The sequence below is a fragment of the Gasterosteus aculeatus genome, chromosome 4 (genome assembly GCF_964276395.1).
Source record: "Gasterosteus aculeatus chromosome 4, fGasAcu3.hap1.1, whole genome shotgun sequence".
Taxonomy (NCBI): domain Eukaryota; kingdom Metazoa; phylum Chordata; class Actinopteri; order Perciformes; family Gasterosteidae; genus Gasterosteus; species Gasterosteus aculeatus.
In genome coordinates, this window is record NC_135691.1 from 12,229,343 (window position 1) to 12,251,618 (window position 22,276).

Below are 22,276 nucleotides of genomic sequence, written 5' to 3' on the forward strand. Positions count from 1 at the left end.
TTTCTCACTCGCCACACTTCACTCATCGTCTGCTGTGACAGTTTTTAGAGTGCTTTTCGGGGGGCTTCTGTTAGTTTTAATTTATCCCCGTTTTGCAAGAAAGTGTCGACGTGATGCGTTGCAGACGGTAACAAGCAATTATCCATTTTTCTCAGGTACAAGTTAAATCAATCCAGAGATCGGCGCTCACAGCGAAGCAGTGAGTGACTATTCAAGGTCACTGCTGATGTCAGTTAAACCCAACGGGTCATCGAGTGTCAGATATCAAACTTTTTAACTTGAACGATGCCAGCGTTCAACGGAGTTTGAGTCGGCATAATTCATTTCCCAAACTCTATCTTTTTATGTTTTAAGAGAAGACGGCAGAATCACTGCGGTGTGGTTCAACCTGTTTCATAGCAAACCGTTTGGGCAGACATGTTATTGGGTAGTGGCTCATCTTTGCAGTTTGCAACTGCTGAGAGAATGAGAGAGGCCGGATTTCAGCAGCCTGCTCGTGTTTTGATTTGCGCTCGGTTAAGAAGTGAGCCGCTGCTTACTATTCTTCGCATTCACGACCTACGGTATCGATGTCGGCGGAAAAACTAACACTAGAGGGGACGGCGCTGTGACATTTGGGAGGCCAATGCCTCACATTTAAAAAGTAAATGCAATGTTTTTTTGAGTATTTCATCCTCTGTCCATTATCAATACAAAGAATATAGGACGCTACATTTGAGGTGTCCCGTCGTCACACCAGGACATCAATCAGGCATCTCGTCTTCCGGGCATTCGCATAAAAGTTGAACTCTATTTTCACCCTCTTTGTCTTATTTCTAAGCATGACATTTGGAACACTCATCTTCCCAAATGACTACAGGAAATATACCTCTATGTGAATAAATGTCAACTGCCAATTTATTCAGGTAGGTTAGAATTTGTGATTGCTGCTCACAAAAGGCCTAAATATAAATATTTGAATGCTCCAAGAGAATTCGAAAACAACAGCAGCGGTTTCTCTCTTTCCAAAATCCAAGTGTGGCTCTAATTATTATATATATTTGCAATCAGAGATATCTCACTATTTCGACCCCCGGTTCCACGAGCGCGCGCACACACACACACACACACACACACACACACACACACACACACACACACACACACAACAGGCTGTTAAATTGCGTAAAGAACACTCCACAACATCTTCAATTCCAACAACTGATTATGTGTGAGCTCGTTTTCCTCGGCCTAAAGAGGAAGCCCTCTTGCTTCTGCAGGTCACACTGAGCTTAGGCTGATTCTACGTAGCTTCTTTGCCCCTACTCGCCGCCACATCTCCATCGTGAGAGGACTTTAGCTGGTGCGGACTTCAGCGTTGATTTAATCTCCAGTAAAAGAGCACATCCAACTGTATCTACTATTAGTGGTAGAATCAGGTCATGTTTTGGCCCTGTGGTAATGGCCCCAGCCAATCATTTTGTGTTATATTCTGTTGTCTTGGTAGCAAAGAAAATGTTTTTCCTTGTGCGGTTCAGAGGACCTCTATTATCTGAGTATAATAACGAATTGTATGAGTTGAGAACCCTGGGGATGGAGCTTTTAAAGCGCATTATTAGTTGTCCTTTCTGGTTAGTAGGGTTGATGGGTTTTGTCTTTTATACTCAGTTTTTATATAATTGCTATTACCTTTTTTCAATATTAAATTTCATCATGTGAAATTTGACTGGAGTAGGAGAACAAAAGGGAGAGTTAAGAAAGCGCCCTCCCCCTGGTTAGAGGTTGAGAGGTTCAAATGAAATGGGTTTTGTATAAAAATAAACTGCTGTGTTCTCTGGCTGTCCTAATGTGTAGCAGACCGCCTTGCCTGAGTCACACAGCTGTCCCCATGCTCTTAATTATCCCTAATAACCATTTCTATTCCATTAGCAGGAAGTACCAGCTTCCTCAGCAGCACTAGCACTACCACACAAGAAGAACACACTCCTGCTCAGCACAATGCTCCCCAATAGGTCACGTTCGATTCAGGGCCTTATAATGGTGGAAATCCATGTTTCTAAGCGCACAGGATGCACTTCCTCACGAACACGCGGGCACTACAAAGGGGGCTGGAAACATGTCGCAGGACGTCTCTGAGCATATGTCTGTCTAATAGGCCATATGAAACTATTTAGTTCCCCGCCTCTCTGAATGCGTTCTCCCTACCTCTCTGCCTCCCCAGATGACCAACGTGACGGTGCCCTTCATGTTTAAGTATGCCGTGGACGAGCTTAACCAGATGTCGGGACACATGCTGCACCTGAACGACGCGCCAACCACTGTGGCTACCATGGCAACGGCCATGCTGATAGGCTGTGAGTCCCAGACTTGTATTGCGTTGGCAGGTGCCGCGCTCATCAGAGGAGACTGCGGGACTGCCTATTATCTACACGCTGACCTTTCTCAACATTCATATCAATGGCGCTCCGCAGCCCCCCCTCATCCCTCCCCCTCCCCCACCGCCACCTCTCCCTCATTATTTACATTATGGGCTCCGTGCTGCATCTTGGTTCACTTCTGTAGATCTTCGCGGCCCCCTCGGGAGCGCTTTGCAGTACACCGGTGTGCCCCCCAGCAGGGAGGGCTGGATAGATTTTATTTAAGCCGTAGGACAGAAATGGACAATGTCCTTATTAAAGTGAGTGGACTTTTCTTTTTTTCTTTTTTTGTGTTATTCAAAGGCCAAGAATGTTGCTTCCGCTTCATCGCTGGAGAGTCTTTTTTTATCTCTTTGTTCAAACGGCCCCCTGTGAATACAAGAGGGGTCAAATGGGTGAAATGTAGCATGAATATGAACTCTTCTCTTTCTTTCTCTGTGCTGCTGATGAAGATCTTAAATAAGAAAATAAATATGTGTTGAATGTCACTCTGGCATTGGGTGAGAGCAGCGTTGATGCAATGAACACCCTGTAGCCACTTATTTTAATGAGTCCACTTAGGCCTTGCACACTAATGTTGCCTGTAGAGTAATTGGAGAAGACGAGCAGGACTCCAGACAGGACGAATTAAGGTGACGAGTAAGAATGAAGGAGGTGCTCTTAAGGAAAGGAATTGGGTTTTTTTTTCCCGCCGTGCGACACTCGGGGGCCTCGGTACTCGAAGCCTGCGGGAACGGTTGTAATTTGGCTGAAAAGGTTGCACAGTGCTCATCCTACCTTGTCATATGTGGACATGTTCATTAGATGAGCATTCCTATTTAACGCCACATTACAGACCCATGAAAACCGGCAGACGGAGCGATTATTACCCTGACTTTGGTCTCGGCAGACAAATCGTGTGTTAACACAAGTCTGTTGAAATTGCCCCAGGAAGGCCACGTGACATTCAAACACAGGCTATTAATTTGCGATAGTCATGCTAGCCATCTGCTTGTAGAACAGTTTATGAGGAGTGTAAGAGATCAAACAATTGACTGGTTTTATAGAACTTTTAAAGCGTTTCCATGTTGCTCGCATCATTCAGCTGTGTCTAGACTCAGACGTTGGTTAAATTAAACCTTTTTTACCGACTCACCTCGTGGTCACATGCTTCGGCCTCTGATATTATTCTGCTCACACACACCGAACACACTTGTTGTGTACACTCGCATAAGCACCTTCCCCTCCGCCTGCAGTGTGCTGGCCTGCCATGGCCGTGATGTTTCAGACCGCTTCCTGCTCTGCAATTAGGGTTAGAGAATTACCCTGAGGTACTTTGTGCAGAGCAGAGATGATGCCTTAAGTCCCGGCCACCCAACACGAGCCTTCACCGTCTCTCTACTGCATTGCGCCTAACGAGACGGGAGAAGTGCATTTTTGTTTGGCTGCCTCGTGTGGCTTTTAGAGCTGCATAACAGTCCTCCGCGTTTAGGACGAGGAGGACGCGCTCTCACTTGATGGCGCCCCGGCCCCGCTGTTTGAGCCTCCCCAGGTTTTCACAGCAGGTGTGCTAAACTCTCTGTCTCCTCCGCTATCCCAGATGGCGCGTCCCGGGCTTGTGCAGCCTTCTTCAACGAGCTGAGGAACACTGTGTTTGGCAAGGTGGCCCAGAGCTCCATCCGACGCATCGCCAAGAACGTCTTCCTCCACCTGCACAATCTGGACTTGGGTTTCCATCTCAGCCGCCAGACGGGAGCGCTGTCCAAGGCCATCGACCGCGGTACGCGGGGCATCTCGTTTGTCCTTAGTGCCCTCGTCTTCAATCTGGGACCCACGGTCTTTGAGATGGGCCTCGTCAGTGCCATCTTGGTGAGTCTCCTTGTGACATGTTACCACAACGCAGACATTTAATGATGGGAGCAAAGAGGCTTCGCCAGTATTTTAGGAATGCTACCAAAAAAAAGCTGCTTACAATTTACTTGCTTTTATTTCTTCCTGCTGTTATTTGTTCAGGGTTTAATGTTGGCGCAGGAACTTCAACCTCACCTTCAAACTCTTCACAGCAGATTGTGTGTAAATTAATTCTGGTCATATTGTCTCATTTACTTTCTAAATGGAATACGAATCCCCGTGAACTTTTTGGTGGCAACACGGAGCCCATTAGCGTCAATGACGAATCCCGAAGCTTTGTGGCTGCTTAATGTCCTCCTGTGGAGTAGGCCCTGAACAGACGCCCCCCCCCCCTCTTTTCCCCATCTCTTCCTCCCTCCGTGGCCACCACTGAAAGAACGGCCTTTCTTTTGCTTTGTGCTATAATTCCACTCTGGACTGTAAACTTTCCTGTAATGAGCATGGACTCCATTTAATTTAATAACTAAAGCATTAGCCTGATTAGTTCTTCTAGATTCTCCTCTGTTTGTAACACTCAATATCAAAAACAGTACAAAATACTCTGTGACGCCAGCGCTGGAGTCCGGTGGTCCGATTCCTTATTTTATTCTTTATTTTTCTGTGCTTTTCTTTTCTTCTGCAGTATTACAAGTGTGGTGGACAGTTTGCAGCGGTGTCCTTGGGCACACTGTCAGCGTACACCCTCTTCACCGTACTCGTCACCCAGTGGAGGTAACATGGAAGATGTTTGTGCTAGGCCTTCATGTTTTTTTTTTGCTGCTGTCAGTAAGCAGTCCTGTGGCTCAGTCACACGGTTCACTTGGAGGTAGAAAGATGTACTTGAAAAAGTGCTTACGTCATTGTGCATGTCTCCGTGCACGCAGGACTCGGTTTCGGATAGAAATGAACAAAGCAGACAATGAAGCCGGCAACGCAGCTATTGACTCCCTTCTTAACTATGAGACTGTCAAGGTGAGATTACACGCACGCGCACACACACACACACACACACACACACACACACACACACACACACTAGGGCTGTCAAAATTGCGCTCTCTGCACAAAGCGGTTTAAATGAACGACAACAATAAACAAATGCTGAGCGCTGATCAAGAGTTTTGTGCTAGCAATTTAAGGTTGCGATTCTTGTCCCAAATATGGCAGGCTTCATTCAGCGATTGAAACTGAAAGTTTTACAGTACCGACATTGAACGATCCGAGCGAGCTGTGCTGTAAACACGGAACCTTTCATCGGCATGAAACTGCAAATAATCAAACTAGTGCATGAAGCTGTTGTAGCCGATCTAGTCTGTTTTATTCATGCAATACACAGTAGTCAGGTGCACGCCCGCCTGCTAAGCAGACAGTCACGCCGCCGGTTTTAAATTATTTTTTATTATATTATATTCTATGCACGACTATTATATATTCAGTTTCACATTCGAATATATATTCGAATATAGAATATTTGTTGACAGCCCTAACACACACACACCCGCACACACACACACACACACACGCATACACAACTACCGTACACTCTTCTTTCAGCTCCTTATCCCCACCACCCACCTTTCCTTTCTCCCTTTAGCTCGTGTTAAGCCTAGTTTATGCTTCTGGGTTTTCAGAGCGACGCAGACGCAAGACCCCCTTGCGTGTCCCTTACGTCCCTTTTCACACGTCCTTGCGTCCTTGCGTGTGTCGACCCATTTTTCTAGGCTTGCGTCGCTTGCATCGAAAGCGACGCAAGCCTAGAAAAATGGGTCCCGCAGCGCACCAGGCTGTGATTGGTCCGCTAACTACGTCCTTTACGGAGTCTCACATTTCCGTTTTCATAGCACAATACCGCCATTATTAAAACGAAGAGTGTTTACGAGAGAACGGATCAGATTTAAGAACTTTTGTCTGAAGAAATGCGTAAATATGACCGCTTATACAACCCGTCATTGGCGGGTTGGATTCACGGAGGGAGATCTCCGCAAACGCCGGTTTGCCGGTCGAGGGGAAGTTGTGGAGGAAAATACGGGACAAATGTGTCCGCGATGAAAAGCAGCAGTGTCGATGCACGGGGCAATAAAGTCTATGATAAATAAATAAACAAACCAACGACAAAAACCACACACAAAGACGTGACACTCTAGGTCGTCCTCAACAAAAACACGTTACTCCGCCTGTTTTCTGGCAGTGAATTGCTCTGCAACACACGCAAGACTTTTAGAACCATGAATTGAAACGAGTGCGTCGACGCAGACACAGAAGCATGCGGCAGCCTTTAGTGTTTTTGTTCTATTCTGTTAAGCCAGACGCATGGACGTTAACTAATATTTACTTTAACTTTAACTCCTCGCTGTGTCCCGGACTCTCTTTGCTAAGACACACAAACTCCTTATTGTACACGATAAAGTGTTATGACAGATTTATGACTGAGAGGATAGAAAGTCACTTCTAATCTCTGCTTTATTTTAGGCCATCATAATATACTCATTAGCATAGCGTGGTGCAAAGATTTAAAATCTTCATGTGCTCCAATAATTTAGTTGTCTACCTATATATATTTTGGGGATTTTTAACCTTTGCCTGGTTGATTCAAGATGAACTTCATTGCAATTAAAATGATTAAGTATATAACTAAAGCTGGACAAATCATCAAATTTCCAAAGAAATCACAATATGAAAATGAACAAAATATGCATTAAAAATGCATAAAGAATGTTGTATTGTGGTGCTGCTGAGATGTCCAGGCCTGCACGTCCTGTTACAGATCCCCACACAAATGACGTGAAATTAGATATTTTGGTGTGTTTCAGGGGAAATTGGTTAATTTAAAAATAACTAACTAATAATACTAACTGTAACGATATTGTGAATAATTGTGTTATTGTAATATTAGTCCAAATAATTGCAATTAGGTTTACTGTTTGTATAGAATATCTAATAAGAAGAAAAAATGATTACACCCATTTTGTTTTAATTTATTCAAAGGGTTGAACAGTTGGGTAATGGAGATACCGGAGAAAATATGAACCCGTACTGCTTAACTAAGTGCACCTATTAACATTAAGACAATGCAGTGATAATTGGCATGACAGTAGTTCTGCACATACTGACCTAGTGCTGCACTAATGATGAAGAATGGCAAAAACAGTATTAATGTAATTTTAGACATTTTTTTATGCTACCAGTATACTGATAAACAAAAATGCACAGTCTTCGAATGGTAGGAAAAACCTCACGGTTTATTTTCGCATCATGTTGGCGACGTTATTGTGTTAAAAAACAAGCTTTTAAACACAACAGCCCATATCGAGGTCAGACAAATTTAATTCATATTTTGTAAGTTGCTATGGTAATTATGGTTCCAGGTCCAGTTGCTACAAACAATCAGGCATTCATCCTGGGACATCTAGTGAATGACTGAATTGCTGTGTACTGCTCTCAGCCTCGTCTTCATCCTCGTTTTAAGCCTCTTTCTAGGTAGCCTCATTGTACATAAGACACTCACCAAAAAAGTCACCATCCAGCTTTTGGGTGCTTTGTCTGGCTGTTCTATGTGTATGTATATTCGTACCCATGTTATTTTCTTTGCTGTATTATTTTTGCGTCCTGTTTTTCTTAATGTTTTGTTCTGTGTTATTTTGTGTCATCTGTGCCAATGCGGCCGGATTTAGCATCACTCTGAGCTGTGAGTGTGCATATGTAATTAGATCTCCGCCCACTCAGAAATCCGTTCCACTTTCACAAAGGGCTGGATGAGAACCTGAACGCGGTGCCTTGCGCTGCTTCTGTTTGTCCTCCATGTGCTACTTTCTCTCCCCCCCCCCCCCCCCCCCCCACATGCGTTTCCCTAAATGCAAATCGTTGGCAAGTCTGTTGCAGCACAGCACCACTGCCGTTAGCTAGAAAAGCAAATCGCCCACTTAACCAAAACAGAGGAACAATAGTGCAAACTAAACAAACAGCAATATTAGGTCAGTGGCAGCGCAGTTGAGGAGGGTTGTTGTTGTGATACTGCCGTAGTTTTGTGTGCTGAATTTGAGAGATGTACTTGTTGCTGATTCATGAGGATGTATCTCTCGAAATGATGGCTGAATGTGTTAATCAGAATCAGTGCTGCTTGTGTGTTGTAACCCTCGTGCGCTATCGGGGCTCTGACGGAAGGTTTCTGCGTGCGCCGCCGTGCCACTGCAGGATGCTCCAAAGGGATTCTTGTTTAACTTACAAGTGATGTTTAAGCCTTCCTCACTATTTATAATCCGAGAATTTTTTAACTCGTCTTACGGCCCTCCACATCCTTCAAGATCAGTGGGGTGGAGATGATCATACCGAGATATTAAGAAGTGCAGTTGAGACCCAGACTACGGCCACAGAGAACAAATGCAGCCTAGAGATGTACTGATGCTGCTCTCATCCTCAAGCTTTAACCGTGTTGTTTGTCCCTCCCGCTTTCCCTGTCAACTTTCCTTTATGTGAAACCCTTTTTTTGCGGTCTCCGTGCCCCGCGCCTCCTTTTCACCTCCCTCTCTGCCTGTCTCATCTCGGCTGCAGTACTTCAACAACGAGAAGTATGAAGCGGAAAAGTACGACGGATACCTGAAGGTCTACGAGTCGTCCTCTCTGAAGACCACGTACACGCTCGCCATGCTCAACTTCGGCCAGAGTGCCATCTTCAGTGTCGGCCTCACCGGCATCATGGTGCTGGCCAGCAAAGGCATTGCGGCAGGTGAGTGTGTGTGTCTGTGTGTCTGTCCATAAATCATGAAAAAAATGTCTAGCAACCTAATGGCTCAAATCACATCGCCTGACGTGAATTTGTGCCCATGATCTGTGTCCACAGTCCAATAGAAATAGAAATGCCTGTTTGGAAATCAGCGCGCTTTAAAAGAAACTCCTATAAAATAATCAAATGGCCAGAAAATGACAAGTAAAAACTCCCAAATGAACTGGATAATGGAAACCAAATGAGAACAAAGCACAGCAAGCATAAAAAGTGGCATGAATAGGAAATAAAACAGCCTTGATGCAGAAAATGAAATCACAGCGGGTGGAGATAAATTCAAAAAGTAACATGCTTTGTCTGCCTTCCCCCTCCAGAGGGGGAAAAAACTGCTTGAGTGCTATTTATTTTTCTGATCTTGTATCTAAAAGAGACACACGTGATGATGAATCGAGCTGTGCATCCTGTGCGTGTCTAAGTGCTGCTGTTGCTGTCGCGCAGGCACGATGACCGTGGGAGACCTGGTGATGGTGAACGGCCTGCTCTTCCAGCTCTCCCTCCCGCTCAACTTCCTCGGCACGGTGTACAGAGAGACCCGGCAGGCCCTGATAGACATGAACACTCTCTTCACCCTCCTCAACGTCGACACCAAGATCAAGGTGACTTGTCGGCACGATATGTACTTTGCCACATTGTAGCGGCAAATTGCAAAATGCCATTTTTACATTTTTCCTTTTGTTCTCTATTAAGCGCTATCAGTAGACTTGGTTAGAATGGAACCTGGAAACTGAACATTGAAAATGTTTCTTTCTCCACCAGCAGATCTTAATGGTGGTAAAAATAAATACTCTTGGCTGATGGTATAGCTTACCTTTCCACTGTCAAATAAATCATAGGGTGTAGTCTAACATAGTAATTGCATGCTTGGCGCGACTCAAGCGTACTCATCCTTTCACACTTGTAGGGCATGACATTACTCACTTGTCTTTATTTTATGGCAAGTTGCAGCAGAACTGTCATGGGGCATCTTTTTGTGATCGGTTATAATTCATTTCAGTGTTGTTTTATTCCTCCTAGATGTTGTTTTGTGTTGCAGAGGCATACAATCTTGATGCTCCCTGGCTGAGTAACTGTAGTGATGTGAGAGAATGTTACACTCCGGTTTTAACTGGACACTTGTGGCAAAAGCAGTAAAACTCCTCCACGTGTTTTTGTTGAAGCTCCTTTGGTTCATTTTAAAGTGCTCTCCTGCCCACTGTCTCCACTAGAATGGAATCCCAAGATTACTCTTTGTATTTAGTGAGTTTTCAGTTATTTTTTTGATTTGATCACATAATCGTTCAGTCCATATAGGATTATATAGAAATAATCTGCTATTCATAAGAGCCATATTCAAATTGCTGTTTTATACTGCCAGCTGTCCAAAGCCCATAGATAATCAATAATTACATATGACAAAGGCATTTGAGAGGCTGCAGCCAACTAATGTCTTGCCATGTTGTATTGAAATGGCTAAAACTGTTGAGATTGTAAACATCTTCTTCCTTCAATCTCAAGACTACTAATGTTTTTGTTGGATATTTCATTGCATTATGTTTTTGTTTTTTTACTCGAGTCGACGGGCCATCATGCGTCACAAGTGCACATATAAAAATATAAACGCACTTCCCGTCTGCAGCTTGTAATTATAGTAGGAGAAATGAATCTGTCCAGTTATTCGTCACTCATCAGTAATACTCTATCGTGATTCCCTGTGGAATGGCCCTGCCCAGCAAGCCATTACTGTCTCAATGCTTTGTTTTTGTGGAACACACTTGCCTATTATGTAGATGTAAAGTAATTTAGAACACCCCCTTACTTGAAACCGCTTCACAAGATGAAGAAGAAAAAGAACAATGATCATTTTGGCTTATTTCCATGTTGGAGGTGTGTAAAGCGATCATTTGTTTACACTAATGGACTATGTATTAACTGGCTGAGGTGGATCGTGTGTGATTATGTTGTTATTAGATCGCATAGGAACAGAACGGGCTTTTACTCTCAGCGCGAGGAAAGTGCTTCATTCACCTTGGCTGCTTCACAGCACTATGGCTCAGCTCCGTATGTACCCAAAGTTTTTCACGCCTATTGATCCTTCAGTTACCACGAAGAGCCGCGTCTGAATGCTGGGTTGAAACGACCTCTGGAGTTTGCCGTGCACGCCGGTTCGTTATGCAGCCCAGGGCTGCGTGCTGCAGCAGCGTCACAACCCTTTGCACGGTGTTGGAGTGGCGTTGCATCATCCGGGGCCTCGTCTGCCAGCGGCTGCTCTGCATTCGTCTCCTCTCGCTGCCTTTCGTTTGTCTCAAACCCCCCCTGATGGTTTTCCTGTAGGAGAGGAATCTGGCACCGGCATTAGCAGTGACACCACAGGATGCCACCATCCGCTTTGAGGACGTCTACTTTGAATACATGGAGGGCCAGAAAGTCCTGGAAGGCGTGTCCTTCGAGGTCCCCGCTGGGAAGAAGGTGGCTATAGTCGGTGGCAGCGGCTCAGGGTAAGTCACTTTTATCCAAGTGTCTGTCATCTCATGTGTCTGCGCAGGCAGTCTTATCATCCGATGGCATCAGTACACTGTGGGAGGTGTGTGTGGGGGGAGGGGGGGGCGCAGCTCACAGACGCAATGATACTGACGATTGGTTCCACCTCTGGTTGCAGGAAGAGCACCATTGTGCGGCTTTTGTTCCGCTTCTACGAGCCGCAACAGGGGAACATCTACATAGCGGGGCAGAATATCCGAGACATCAGCCTCGACAGCCTGAGGAAGTCTCTGGGGGTCATACCTCAGGTCTGAGACACCCACACGATGACATTTTTATCAACACCACATTGTCTTTCTTTATTTATTCCCCAAAAATGAAATGGTTAAATATGCCTTCTTAAAGCTGAATGTAATGTATCTTGAGTTGATATACTGTACAACAAGGGGGCAGCATCCAATAAAACAGCAGCATTAGTTAACAGCATTAGAGATGAGCTGAATTCTGTTTTCCACCGCAGTGAGCTCAGAGGCTGATCTGAACAGATGGTACATGAACAGTATTTTTGTCATTTGCGTTCCTTCTCCTCCTCCCTCCTACCCTTGTCTTTGTATCCGCAGCCCTCTGCTGCAATAATAATATTCTCTGAAGCCTCGTTCTTTTTCCTCTAACTGTGTTGTTGTCAGGACGCCGTTCTGTTCCACAACACCATCTTCTACAACCTGCAGTACGGCAACATCAATGCTACTCCTGAGCAGGTGTACCAAGTAGCACGTCTCGCAGGCCTCCATGACGCCATCCTCAGGATGCCCCGTGGCTATGACACCCAGGTCGGGGAGCGGGGCCTGAAGCTGTCAGGTTTGCTGCAACAATATGATCACTGTTTAAATATGGTCTCCTCTGCAGAAGCAAGCAGAAGAGCGGTATGTTTTGTGTATTTCCCTGGATGGTGCACTTAAAGCATTAAGACATTAACAAGTTAAAACATTTCCAACTCCATTATCATCTAGTTCCTTTTTGAATTCCATCATCGTCACAACAGGAGACAACAGGCCGCGTTGGAGACAATTATTTGTCTCCAACGCGGCCGTTCACAGTAATGAAATTATTTTATATTCATCTAACTAGTGGACATTTTTTTTAAGAGAAATGTAACGGTACAAATAATATATGCAACGTATAGCAGGTGGATGAATTATAATTATGAGTCATAGACGTGGAAAGTCATTGGTTCAGGACCCGCGTGGCCTGAGGACAGAAAGTACTGGAGCACGCGCAGCAGCTTTCCTACTCAAGGCGTCATTTCATTTTGGTATATTGTTCTAAATCGCCCCTGCAACCTGCAGTTATTTTCATTATTGATTTAATATTTCAATTCTCAATCCCAAAATTTTAGTGATGAAAAAGAAAAGCAAGAAATCCTCACATTTGACAAAGCAGGAATAGACCCGGTTCCGTTTGTCTGATGATGGACTTGAGCAATTCTTTCTCTTTAAATCGCACATTTATCGACTGATCATTTCAACAGTAAATATAATATTGATATTGTGACATAAGGTTTGACTTTGGGTAAAGTATTGGCAGAAATCTGACTTTATCTGATTGAACTTCTTACTGCATTAACTACCATAAGATCACCCACCACTTTAAGTAAGCCCCCTCTATCTTGCACCTAAACTGACTATTGATCTCTAGGTATTGAATCAAATGTGTTTTTTATATTTAGATGTGTTAATTCTATAGAACCCAACATTCTAAGGTCCACTGAACTTTCTTCAAATTTTTCAAATTTCTTAAACTTGTGTTGATCACATTACTTTGACAAGAGGACTGTGTTTTAGGTCTTAAGACTCTTTTCTGTAGCACTTTTCATCTGCTACATGTCAGTTGCATATTTTGCGGACTAAACTCTTGAGACAAAGTTCTGTGAGGGATGTATACATTTGCACAACTTCAGATGATAAACTAAATTCCAAAATTGCTTCCAAGACATTGATTGTGAGCTATTGTCTTGTTAAAGAAGTGGATGATTAAAGTTAATTGAATTCTTAAATTTCACCTCATTTTATGCCATTCGTTAGCTGCGTTGTTGTTGTTGTGCTGTCCTCTTCGGTGTAGTGAGCCAACGTGTTTAATGGCACGCTGCCTCATTTGATCTGCAGTGATGGCACACGACTGTAGTATTTGGCTTCTAGCGTCACTCTGCAACTCATTTAGCCCACGTTAACACACTGCGTTTAACACACGGTGTGTGTGTGTGTGTGTGTGTGTGTGTGTGTGTGTGTGTGTGTGTGAGAGAGAGAGCCATTTTACTCCACATTCGTGATGCAATTACTGGCTGCACAGATTTCTTTTTGTGGAGTGACTGAGTGAGAGAACGGACAAAGTAAAGACATGACTAACTTCTCATTAATTTCCCTGTGCACGCTGGCTGCCAATGAGTTTATTTCAGGGTGGGTGGGGGGGGACGCAGGGGGCAGTCTGGGCTCTGAGGCTCCTAACTTTCTTCACTGCCAGCAATAGCAATGCTTGGTTTCAAGAAGCCAGCCACAGCTCATCTGTAATGAAGGCAGAGTCAGACGCAGGGAAGGTATCGTTGTGTCCTGCTGATTCCTTTCCTCCCTCTAATGAACGTCTTTGGCCGACCGTCCGTTTGAGGTGTCACGAGTAGAGGGAAGGACACGATGTATCGTTGCATTTATTCAACCTTTTTGCCTGTTTTAGCCTGGTCTCCTCCTGTTTCTGACATTTTTAATTTGCTTTCAGGGGGGGAGAAGCAACGTGTTGCCATCGCTCGTGCAATTCTAAAGAATCCACCCGTCCTCCTGTACGACGAAGCCACATCCTCCCTCGACTCCATCACGGAAGAGGTGGGCTTGACAGCTTATAAGCGCACACGCATACACACACTGACCGGCACAAGGATGCATCCCTCACATGCCCACAAATGCCCCGTCTGCGGCACGTACGGGTTGACACCTCCTCGTGCAAACGTACACGTTTAGCACAACAAACACCCACTCAGTGACCTGCTGTAGGTGCACAATAATTCAGCCCGGCCCTGCGTTACATACTACAAAGAAATACCCCCTGTACACACTCGCACACGCCGCCCCCGTGTTCTCCCCTGCCACCTGCCACTGTTTTCTCCTACTTAATCTCCAGCTCAGCTTAAACCCCGCAGTCTTTGTAAATGTTACATTTAATGAGAAAGTTCAGCATACCATCTCTGAAAATAAGTGCGGGGCACCGCATGTGGCTGTTAATTGAGATTTTCAGTTGTTTTTCATCACAATGATGTTTTAACATTATCATATGTAAACAAAGAGAAAGAGAAAAGCATATGAAGGGCGGATGTTGCCGAGCAACATTCTGTTGATTTAGCTTCTCCTTCAAATCCGAGTTTGGGAGTACATTGTAAAAATATCTTGTCGTTCGGACGCTTTTTTTCATTATTCTTTTTATCAAGCCACCATTATTGCAAACCCGGGGGAAGTATTTTCTTTTTGAATAGGGGGCATTCTTTTAAATCCTAACAAAGTGATCATGCCGTCTCCTTTGTGTGCCTCCAGAACATCATGACTTCAATGAAGGAGATGGTGAAGGACAGGACATCGGTGTTTATCGCCCACAGGCTTTCTACCATCGTGGACGCAGATGAGATTATAGTGCTCAGCGAGGTGAGAACTCATCCACTTATTTTTTTACTTGATGCCGTACCTTCCCTGATTAACATTTTCACTCGTAATGTCAGCTTCATAAAAAGCAAATAATAAGACGGTTTAAAGTTTGCAAGTAAAAACATGCGCTGTGTTAATTGCCGGCCCAATTAGCAGCGAAGGGAAGGATGGCGACCTGCTCTCTGCATGACCTTCAGCGTCTGCATCTGCCAGCGAGAATTTAGCAAGCAGCCTCTCATTTATTTTGAATTACCTTTCTACAGTGTACGTGATGAAAACATGCTTTGTTCAGCTTTTCTCATTAACTTCAACAACAGGACACTGTTGGTAGAAGCAAATGTATTATTTCTTTCTCCATAAGGGCTCATTAAAGCAGTCGGACTCGACTGGCTGTTTTGGTCAGATGGCGTGTCGCGTTTGTCTCAGTGACTAATAATGTATGGGCCGGCTTCCCAGACACTGATGAGGCCTCATCCAGGACGGAGAATGTCTCGTAATGTTAGTTTTTCTATTCGGTTCGTGGTCGGATGTGTTTCGGTCGGGCCCACGGTGCCGTGCACACACAAAGTGTGTTGAAGAACTGGGAAGACGGGGAATCTCTTTGGTAAATTGTCACCGTTTTATTGTGCATCGGAGAAATCTCCCAGGGAGGAGGAAAATGCTGCAGCGCGTAACGGGTTGGGCTCCAGACGCGGCAAAATGCACAAAAAGACAGTTGAGTCAGTTATTATGTGGAAAGTAGAGCTACGGTGAAATGTAACGCAGACGAACTGACATTTTCCACCGGCGCCGGAGTCGGATGGCATAAAATGAGAAGAGGCGTCTTTGAACTGCAGCGAGTGAGCGTGTGTCGTTCCGTGTTCCCAGAGTCAGATGGCGGGGATCAGAGGGTCGTGGCGAGGAGGCATGTTTGCGTGTGATGTCGCCATGCCGTTCGCTGGTGGTGTCACCAGCAGAGGACTGCCTGGGGTGCTCATTAAAATAACGAGCCCAAGCGGTCACATGCTCATCCCCGGTGCACTAAAGATGATGCCAACACCCCTGCATGCTCACGGGAGGATGCGGGGGAGGGGAAGGGAGGGGTCTTTGTTTGTGCGCGACTGTGTGGGAGGGGTGTGTGTGTGTGTGTGTGTGTTGCGTGTGTCTGCGAGGTTTTTGTGTTGTTGTTTTTTTTGCGAGGGAAATTGCAACAGTTGTTGGGGAGGCGGCGTAGATTGTCGGGGGGGAGAGGAGGAGGTGAGAGGAGAAGGGGGGGGGGGGAGGTGACTCTCTGCAGAGTGTGTGCTCCCTGTTGTTTGGTCATCACGTGATGCCTGAACTATAGGACATTTAAACTTGCGAGTTGAGGTTTCATCTTTCGTTTTTTGTATCTCCTCCAGGGTAAAGTGGCCGAGCGAGGAAACCACCACTCCCTCCTCAGCACCCCCGGCAGCCTGTACGCAAACCTGTGGAACACCCAGAACAGTAAAATCCTCAACAGCGCCAAGAGCTCGCCTGAGCCTCCGGTTGAGCGTCCGTCGCAGAAAGAGGAGGAGAGGAAGAAACTACAGGAGGAGATCCTCAACAGCGTGAAGGGCTGTGGTAACTGCTCCTGTTGAGAGGAGCTGCCGCCTCCATGTCGCCACAGCCCTCACAGATGGCCTGCACTGGAATCCCTGTTCTGCGCGGCATTTGGGAGGAAGGGAGCAGAGTGGGGCTACATCCCCACTATCCACTCAAGCCAAGCCCCCCCCTCCCAATGTGACTATCCCTCCTCCTCGCACAAATAAAGGCCACTGCTCGCCAATGTGAAGGAGGAGGAGGAGCAGAACAGGGAGTAAGTGTGTTTAGCTCTGGCTGGTGTCCAGAGATGGAGCATCAATGCCAGTTGTCTCAGCTGAAGCCAAGCATAAGAGACCTTGTATATCACATACGTGTGTGTAAGACATCTGTTCGACAACATGGTTGCCCCACTCGTCCTCGTTTCTGACATCAGGTTTATTGACATCTTCCACTTCACAGATGAGAGAACACAAAATGACTTGCATATGCCGTGATATTACTGAATTTGGATTTCCATAAACTCAACCTATAGTTTGTTTGTTTTTTAATATTGGGGATGTCTCTTATATTTTATGCTGCAATTTTATGTACTGGATTACAGATTGTTCTCTGTGCGAGTTGGTTTGGGTTCTTTTAGCAGATAATGCATCAATAAATTGCATTACCCCTGAATTTTTTTAATTCTTATGCATGTTCTTAAAATGTGGCAGATACTCAGGTCTTAACTTGATTCAAAAACATTACATGTTTGTTTGGGATAGAAAACATGGAAAATAGCTCCCCTGTGAATAAGCAGTATGTCGTTCATGTAAATATAACACGCGGACAATGATGGAAATTAACTAATAAACCATGAATGGTTTTCACCACATTACGAAGCAACAACTTGTTCCTCTGGGAACATTTCAGCGTCATCTCTTTTAGCCTTAGTTGATGGCTCTTTGTAATGAGTAACCACAGGGTGTTTGAAAATGTTTGAGACAGCTTTTTGGATTGTATGAGCAGAATACAGACTTCCTCCTGAAGCTTGAATAGTCATGTTTAAAAACTGACAACGCACCTATGTCCTCATTTTTCTGAGGTGTTTGGGCTGTGATGTTCACACGTTGTCAGGAACATCAGCTTATTGTGTCTGTAAATTAAATGAACAGTCTTGTACAAATATAGTGTACACAATGTGAAGTCCGTTTTCATAATATTCTCCGCTGCACAGACTAATAAATGTTTTCTTTGGTTTTAACCAGTTCTCATGCTGATTGGTTTTGTGTTCAGTGATATCAGCCTAAACGCCACAAGATATTGATGTTTAGTGCAACATTTATACCAAGAAAACGTATACGTTTCTGTGATACATTAGTTCCCAAACCCTCCAAATATATTTAGATAAGGATATTTCTTATTAAAAATCTTGTATTCCAAGGAATAGTTTCTCTTTGAAAGTTTAATGACTGATACGTTAGCTTAGCTTAAAGGGTTTAGCAGCCTGGTGGCTCCGTTTAAAGACCGAAAACTCCTCCTCCAGCATTATATCATATATTGTTTGTCTAATCGACCTACACAGAAATAGAGATGGCAGTTTGCATAGTATTTTGGCACTGAGCAGTTACCAAGCAAGCTGCTGACTGTTGCTTTAGAATTACTTTAGAGACAACAGTTGAGTCCATATTTCGCTCTACCGTTGTACCAGAAAGTCAATACACTTCAGAAGATATCAAACTATCGCCTAAAATACATGGTAATTTGTTCCCTTCAGGCCTCTAAATGTGTTCAAATCGAATTTGATTCAAAAGTTTAAAGCAAACGTGAAATGATATCAAGCTGTTTCATACAACACACCAAACTGTCCCTTTATTCACAATCAGCAAAATTGGGTACTAATTTGAAGTTGAATTTCAGAACCCCTGCAGCTCCGAGGACGTCCCCTGGGACCAGTCATGGCACTTTCTGTGAGGCCTTTCGACAATATTATTGTTGAAACCAACAATAACAACAACGTGCTGTGCAGCCATCATGCAGACTCGCAGCCTTTTCTGGTGTCTACAACGTGATATATTATCAAGCTGACTGTCCCCTTTTTATCACGTTATAATTGCAAACATGAATGAAAACTTCCTAGGAAACTGAAAAATTGAATTTAGCTTGTCGGCACTTAATGCAACACACAAAAAATGTGGCATAAAATACAGTTTCTCATTCAAAGAGATTTTTTTAGAATGCTATTTGACAGATCACACGATGAACAGGACGTAGCATCATTTGAGTCGCCTGGAGGCCGCCGGAAAAACAAGGTAAGTTCCTTCACTCTTCTCTGCAGCTTTGATCTCATTTCAAGTATGAATGAGATTGAGAATCCCAACCCACAATCCCTAAACCCAGAGTATTACTTATGCCCTCATGTTTTTGATTTGTAAAGATATTTTTGGGAAACCACTTGAGGGTGCTAAGTTTGAAATGATATTAGCATTGCTGTCATGTGGTTAGCCCGACCCCTTTGCTCATATGAATAATTTCCATTTAAAAAAACATTAGATTAAACATTAGAAAATTAAGAAGAAATGGCCTGAGATTGACCATTACATATTCTAAATAGGTAATCATGTATGTTATTAAATGAAGTTACAACATGCAAATGGCCTCATTTGGTGGAACAGGCTGCCATAGGGAAGCCTCCAACGCCTCTGAAGTCACACATTATAGATGAAAGTAGACTTTGATAGAGACCTGCTTAAAGGGAAAGAAACTCTGATTACTGGTTCGATGGCTCTCCTTTCATGCGTCAGATGTCCAGGAAGATGAGTTGGTGTTAATGGCGTCCTTCTAATCTAACCCTAGGAAGAGATTATGAGACTATTCATTAGCGACTCCCTTGAACACTCAGTTGCTCCTAACAGGTTATTCGCTGATTATTCAGTGAACATAATTCATTAGAATCTGCTCAGGTTCTGCAAGAGAGCCTTGGATATTTCGCCGAGCAGATTTCTTTTTGCTTTTCCTCTTTGCTGAGGCAAAGCTTTGTGTGTGTTTTTAATACGGTCAAGGACGTAACCCCTAAAGGCAGTGAAGTAACATAGCAATCCGACATTGACGTACACATAGAGGGCGTTTGCTTTCTAGCTGTTTACGTTTAAAACCTCAGTCCCAAAATGTGCTGTTCAATGACCCTTAATTGTTTTGTATTTGGCGCGTGTGATTAGGGCTGTTGTGGGCTGTTTGCGTGCACGTCCTTGTCCATCTCTCTGTTTACCATGCACTATTCTGCAGGCGCAAAAGAAGGACAGACACACAAAGGCCTTTAATAACGTCCTTAATATGGACTGCAGTGGGAGATTCAGCCTCTAAAGCTAACAACGACCTTCTACTGAAGGAGAGATTTTCAAACAAACACGTTGCTGATGTGCAGATAGGCTGGTATCTCTCTCTTTCTATTTCAGTCTGTGCACGACTATATCACATTATCTTGCATGGTTCAATTTGGTAATGGATTCAACACGTAGGCCGAGACGATTAAAAAACTACGTCCCTGGTCCCGTGAAGGCCGTTCACAGAGAACAGGTGATAAGTGGAGTTCAGCCCAGCACCTTCCGTGGCCGATTGCTGAAGTCTGCCACTCTTTTTTTCATCCTGGTAACTGCAACTCAGGGCCATCCCTCTGCACCAGACAGCCAGCTCGCTCCCATCGCACTACAATGCAACTAGTATGTGGCCACGGGCGTCTACGCCTCGATAAATATGCATGGATGCCTCAGAGAAGATGTAGTTATTTCCACCGTTTTGTGTGGGAGTGTAAATTTATGTGCGTAATCCCTGTGTAGTATCTCAATGCTCCTGGTAAAAAAAATGAGAATGAATATTCACACATGTGTGAACTGGCACACACACACGGTTTGATCCCTTTAAAGTCAATAAACACAGATACAGTGGTACTGCCATCTCTGCACGGCCTGCTTGTGCTGATGCAACCTCTGAGCAGCGGCTGGATGAGCCAGGCCTCAAATTATGCAACACACAGTATGCGCACGGTGACTTCTTCCCCTGTAGAGTAACGGATACCGCTAAATCTTTTTCATATGGGAGCAGGCAAGGTTAAGTGATTTCTCTCTCTGGCTACACCAAAGTGGTTGAAAAGTTATGACTTCACCGATTTGCAATAACTTGTTAACTCTCTTCCTTTTATTTTCTAAAAATGGTTCCTCCCGTTAACTGCTACAGGCAGGATTATAGCGGTGGAGACCTGTAGGACTCTGGTGGGTGTAAAAGCGAATATATATCAGTATAATTGGTGGTGATCTTGGACAGCAAAGTCACAATCTTCTTGCTTGGACTGGCGATGTCATTAGATGTCACAGGTGAAGTGACACAGAATTGGTGTCTAAATCTGTGGCCGCCTTTACTCTTCTAGCTGTGAATAAGGAAATGTCCCCGTGTCCCAGTGAAATTGATTGTGGGTGCCGTCAACGAGTCCCACAGGAGTTGTTCCATTATTCGCAGTCTACAGAGACGCTCTGGGGGTCTGTGCCTGCCTGGATGACATCATCATCATCACTGTCTGTCGACTAAGCATTACAGAAATAACTCTCTCTTGGGTCTTCTACTCGTGGATTTGATTTAAAATCTCAAAAGAAAGACCACGCATAGAACTGTTTTTGTAATAAAAAAATAAACCAACATAGCTAACAACATAGCTGGTAGGTTTTTAAATGAAATATAACGTTATAATACTGGGCTTGTTAAGCAATGGTGCCGAAACAGAATCAGTGTGAACCTGACTGTACATTTTGAATCAAACTTAGAAGATCTCAAACAGAGCTGACAAATTCAGACCAAGTGGCCCCTTCTTAGACTTGTTTGGTCAGCCACAGTGATGCTAATACAAAGATTGATGCACGCAGGTTACAACTGACATAATCTTATTGGAGATTTCACACCGACTGTCAGACCTGGTGAGCGTCAAAGCCAGAGATTTCAGCATCTACATTCTGCTCTCAACTCCTTGCAGCCTGTAATTTTACAGGAGCTTGAATGCCGGAGTCGTCTCCTGTTGATCCATTTAAATTGTGCTGTGGAAAATCCGCACATTTTTCACCTTCAGTTCAGATTACCGCAATTTAGTGTAAAATGTAATCACCATGCCTAGTCTGTTGGTGAAGCTCCTACCATTCTTTACAGGCCTTTACAGAACATCTCCACCTTGATATCAACAAATGCATGCATTAGCTGTCCAAGGTTTGGACCCACTTGAATGGAATGAACAAAGCCCTTAATTCACCCCGATTCCCTCCTGCAATGTGCTCTTATTTCTACCGTTGGTTACTGATACAGGAAACGTCTTAACCGAAGGTATGTATATTTATTTTCTATACAGTAAAACAGGCTACACTATATCACATGAGAGCTAGTGTTTCACACGGACAGAAATCCTCCAAGACCAAAACAGGAGCGACCCCCGGGGGGGGGGGTTACGCTGTATTAACGCAGTGCAGTGTGGCTAGCTCAAGTCATAGCCCGTGGGGCACGTGCAGAAAAATGTGTAAATAGACGTCACTCTCCTGTAC

General features: G+C 44.3%; 1 protein-coding gene across 2 annotated transcripts in view; it reads left to right on the forward strand.

Moving 5' to 3' along the window:
- The window catches only part of abcb7 (ATP-binding cassette, sub-family B (MDR/TAP), member 7), a 22,459-nt gene extending 4,495 nt beyond the window's left edge, over positions 1-17,964 (forward strand). Inside the window, exons 5-16 of one of the 2 annotated variants that reach the window (XM_040172941.2) lie at positions 2,201-2,333; positions 3,976-4,244; positions 4,909-4,997; positions 5,150-5,237; positions 8,814-8,988; positions 9,484-9,641; positions 11,356-11,519; positions 11,681-11,810; positions 12,189-12,360; positions 14,269-14,372; positions 15,075-15,182; positions 16,562-17,964. In XM_040172941.2, the coding sequence (XP_040028875.2) occupies positions 2,201-2,333; positions 3,976-4,244; positions 4,909-4,997; positions 5,150-5,237; positions 8,814-8,988; positions 9,484-9,641; positions 11,356-11,519; positions 11,681-11,810; positions 12,189-12,360; positions 14,269-14,372; positions 15,075-15,182; positions 16,562-16,780 (1,809 nt within the window). In that variant the 3' untranslated portion in view covers positions 16,781-17,964. Of the gene's footprint in view, positions 1-1,373; positions 1,419-2,200; positions 2,334-3,937; positions 4,245-4,908; positions 4,998-5,149; positions 5,238-8,813; positions 8,989-9,483; positions 9,642-11,355; positions 11,520-11,680; positions 11,811-12,188; positions 12,361-14,268; positions 14,373-15,074; positions 15,183-16,561 lie in introns of both variants that reach the window. The other variant, XM_078102259.1, reaches the window with a different exon arrangement.
- The last annotated feature ends 4,312 nt before the right edge of the window (positions 17,965-22,276 follow it).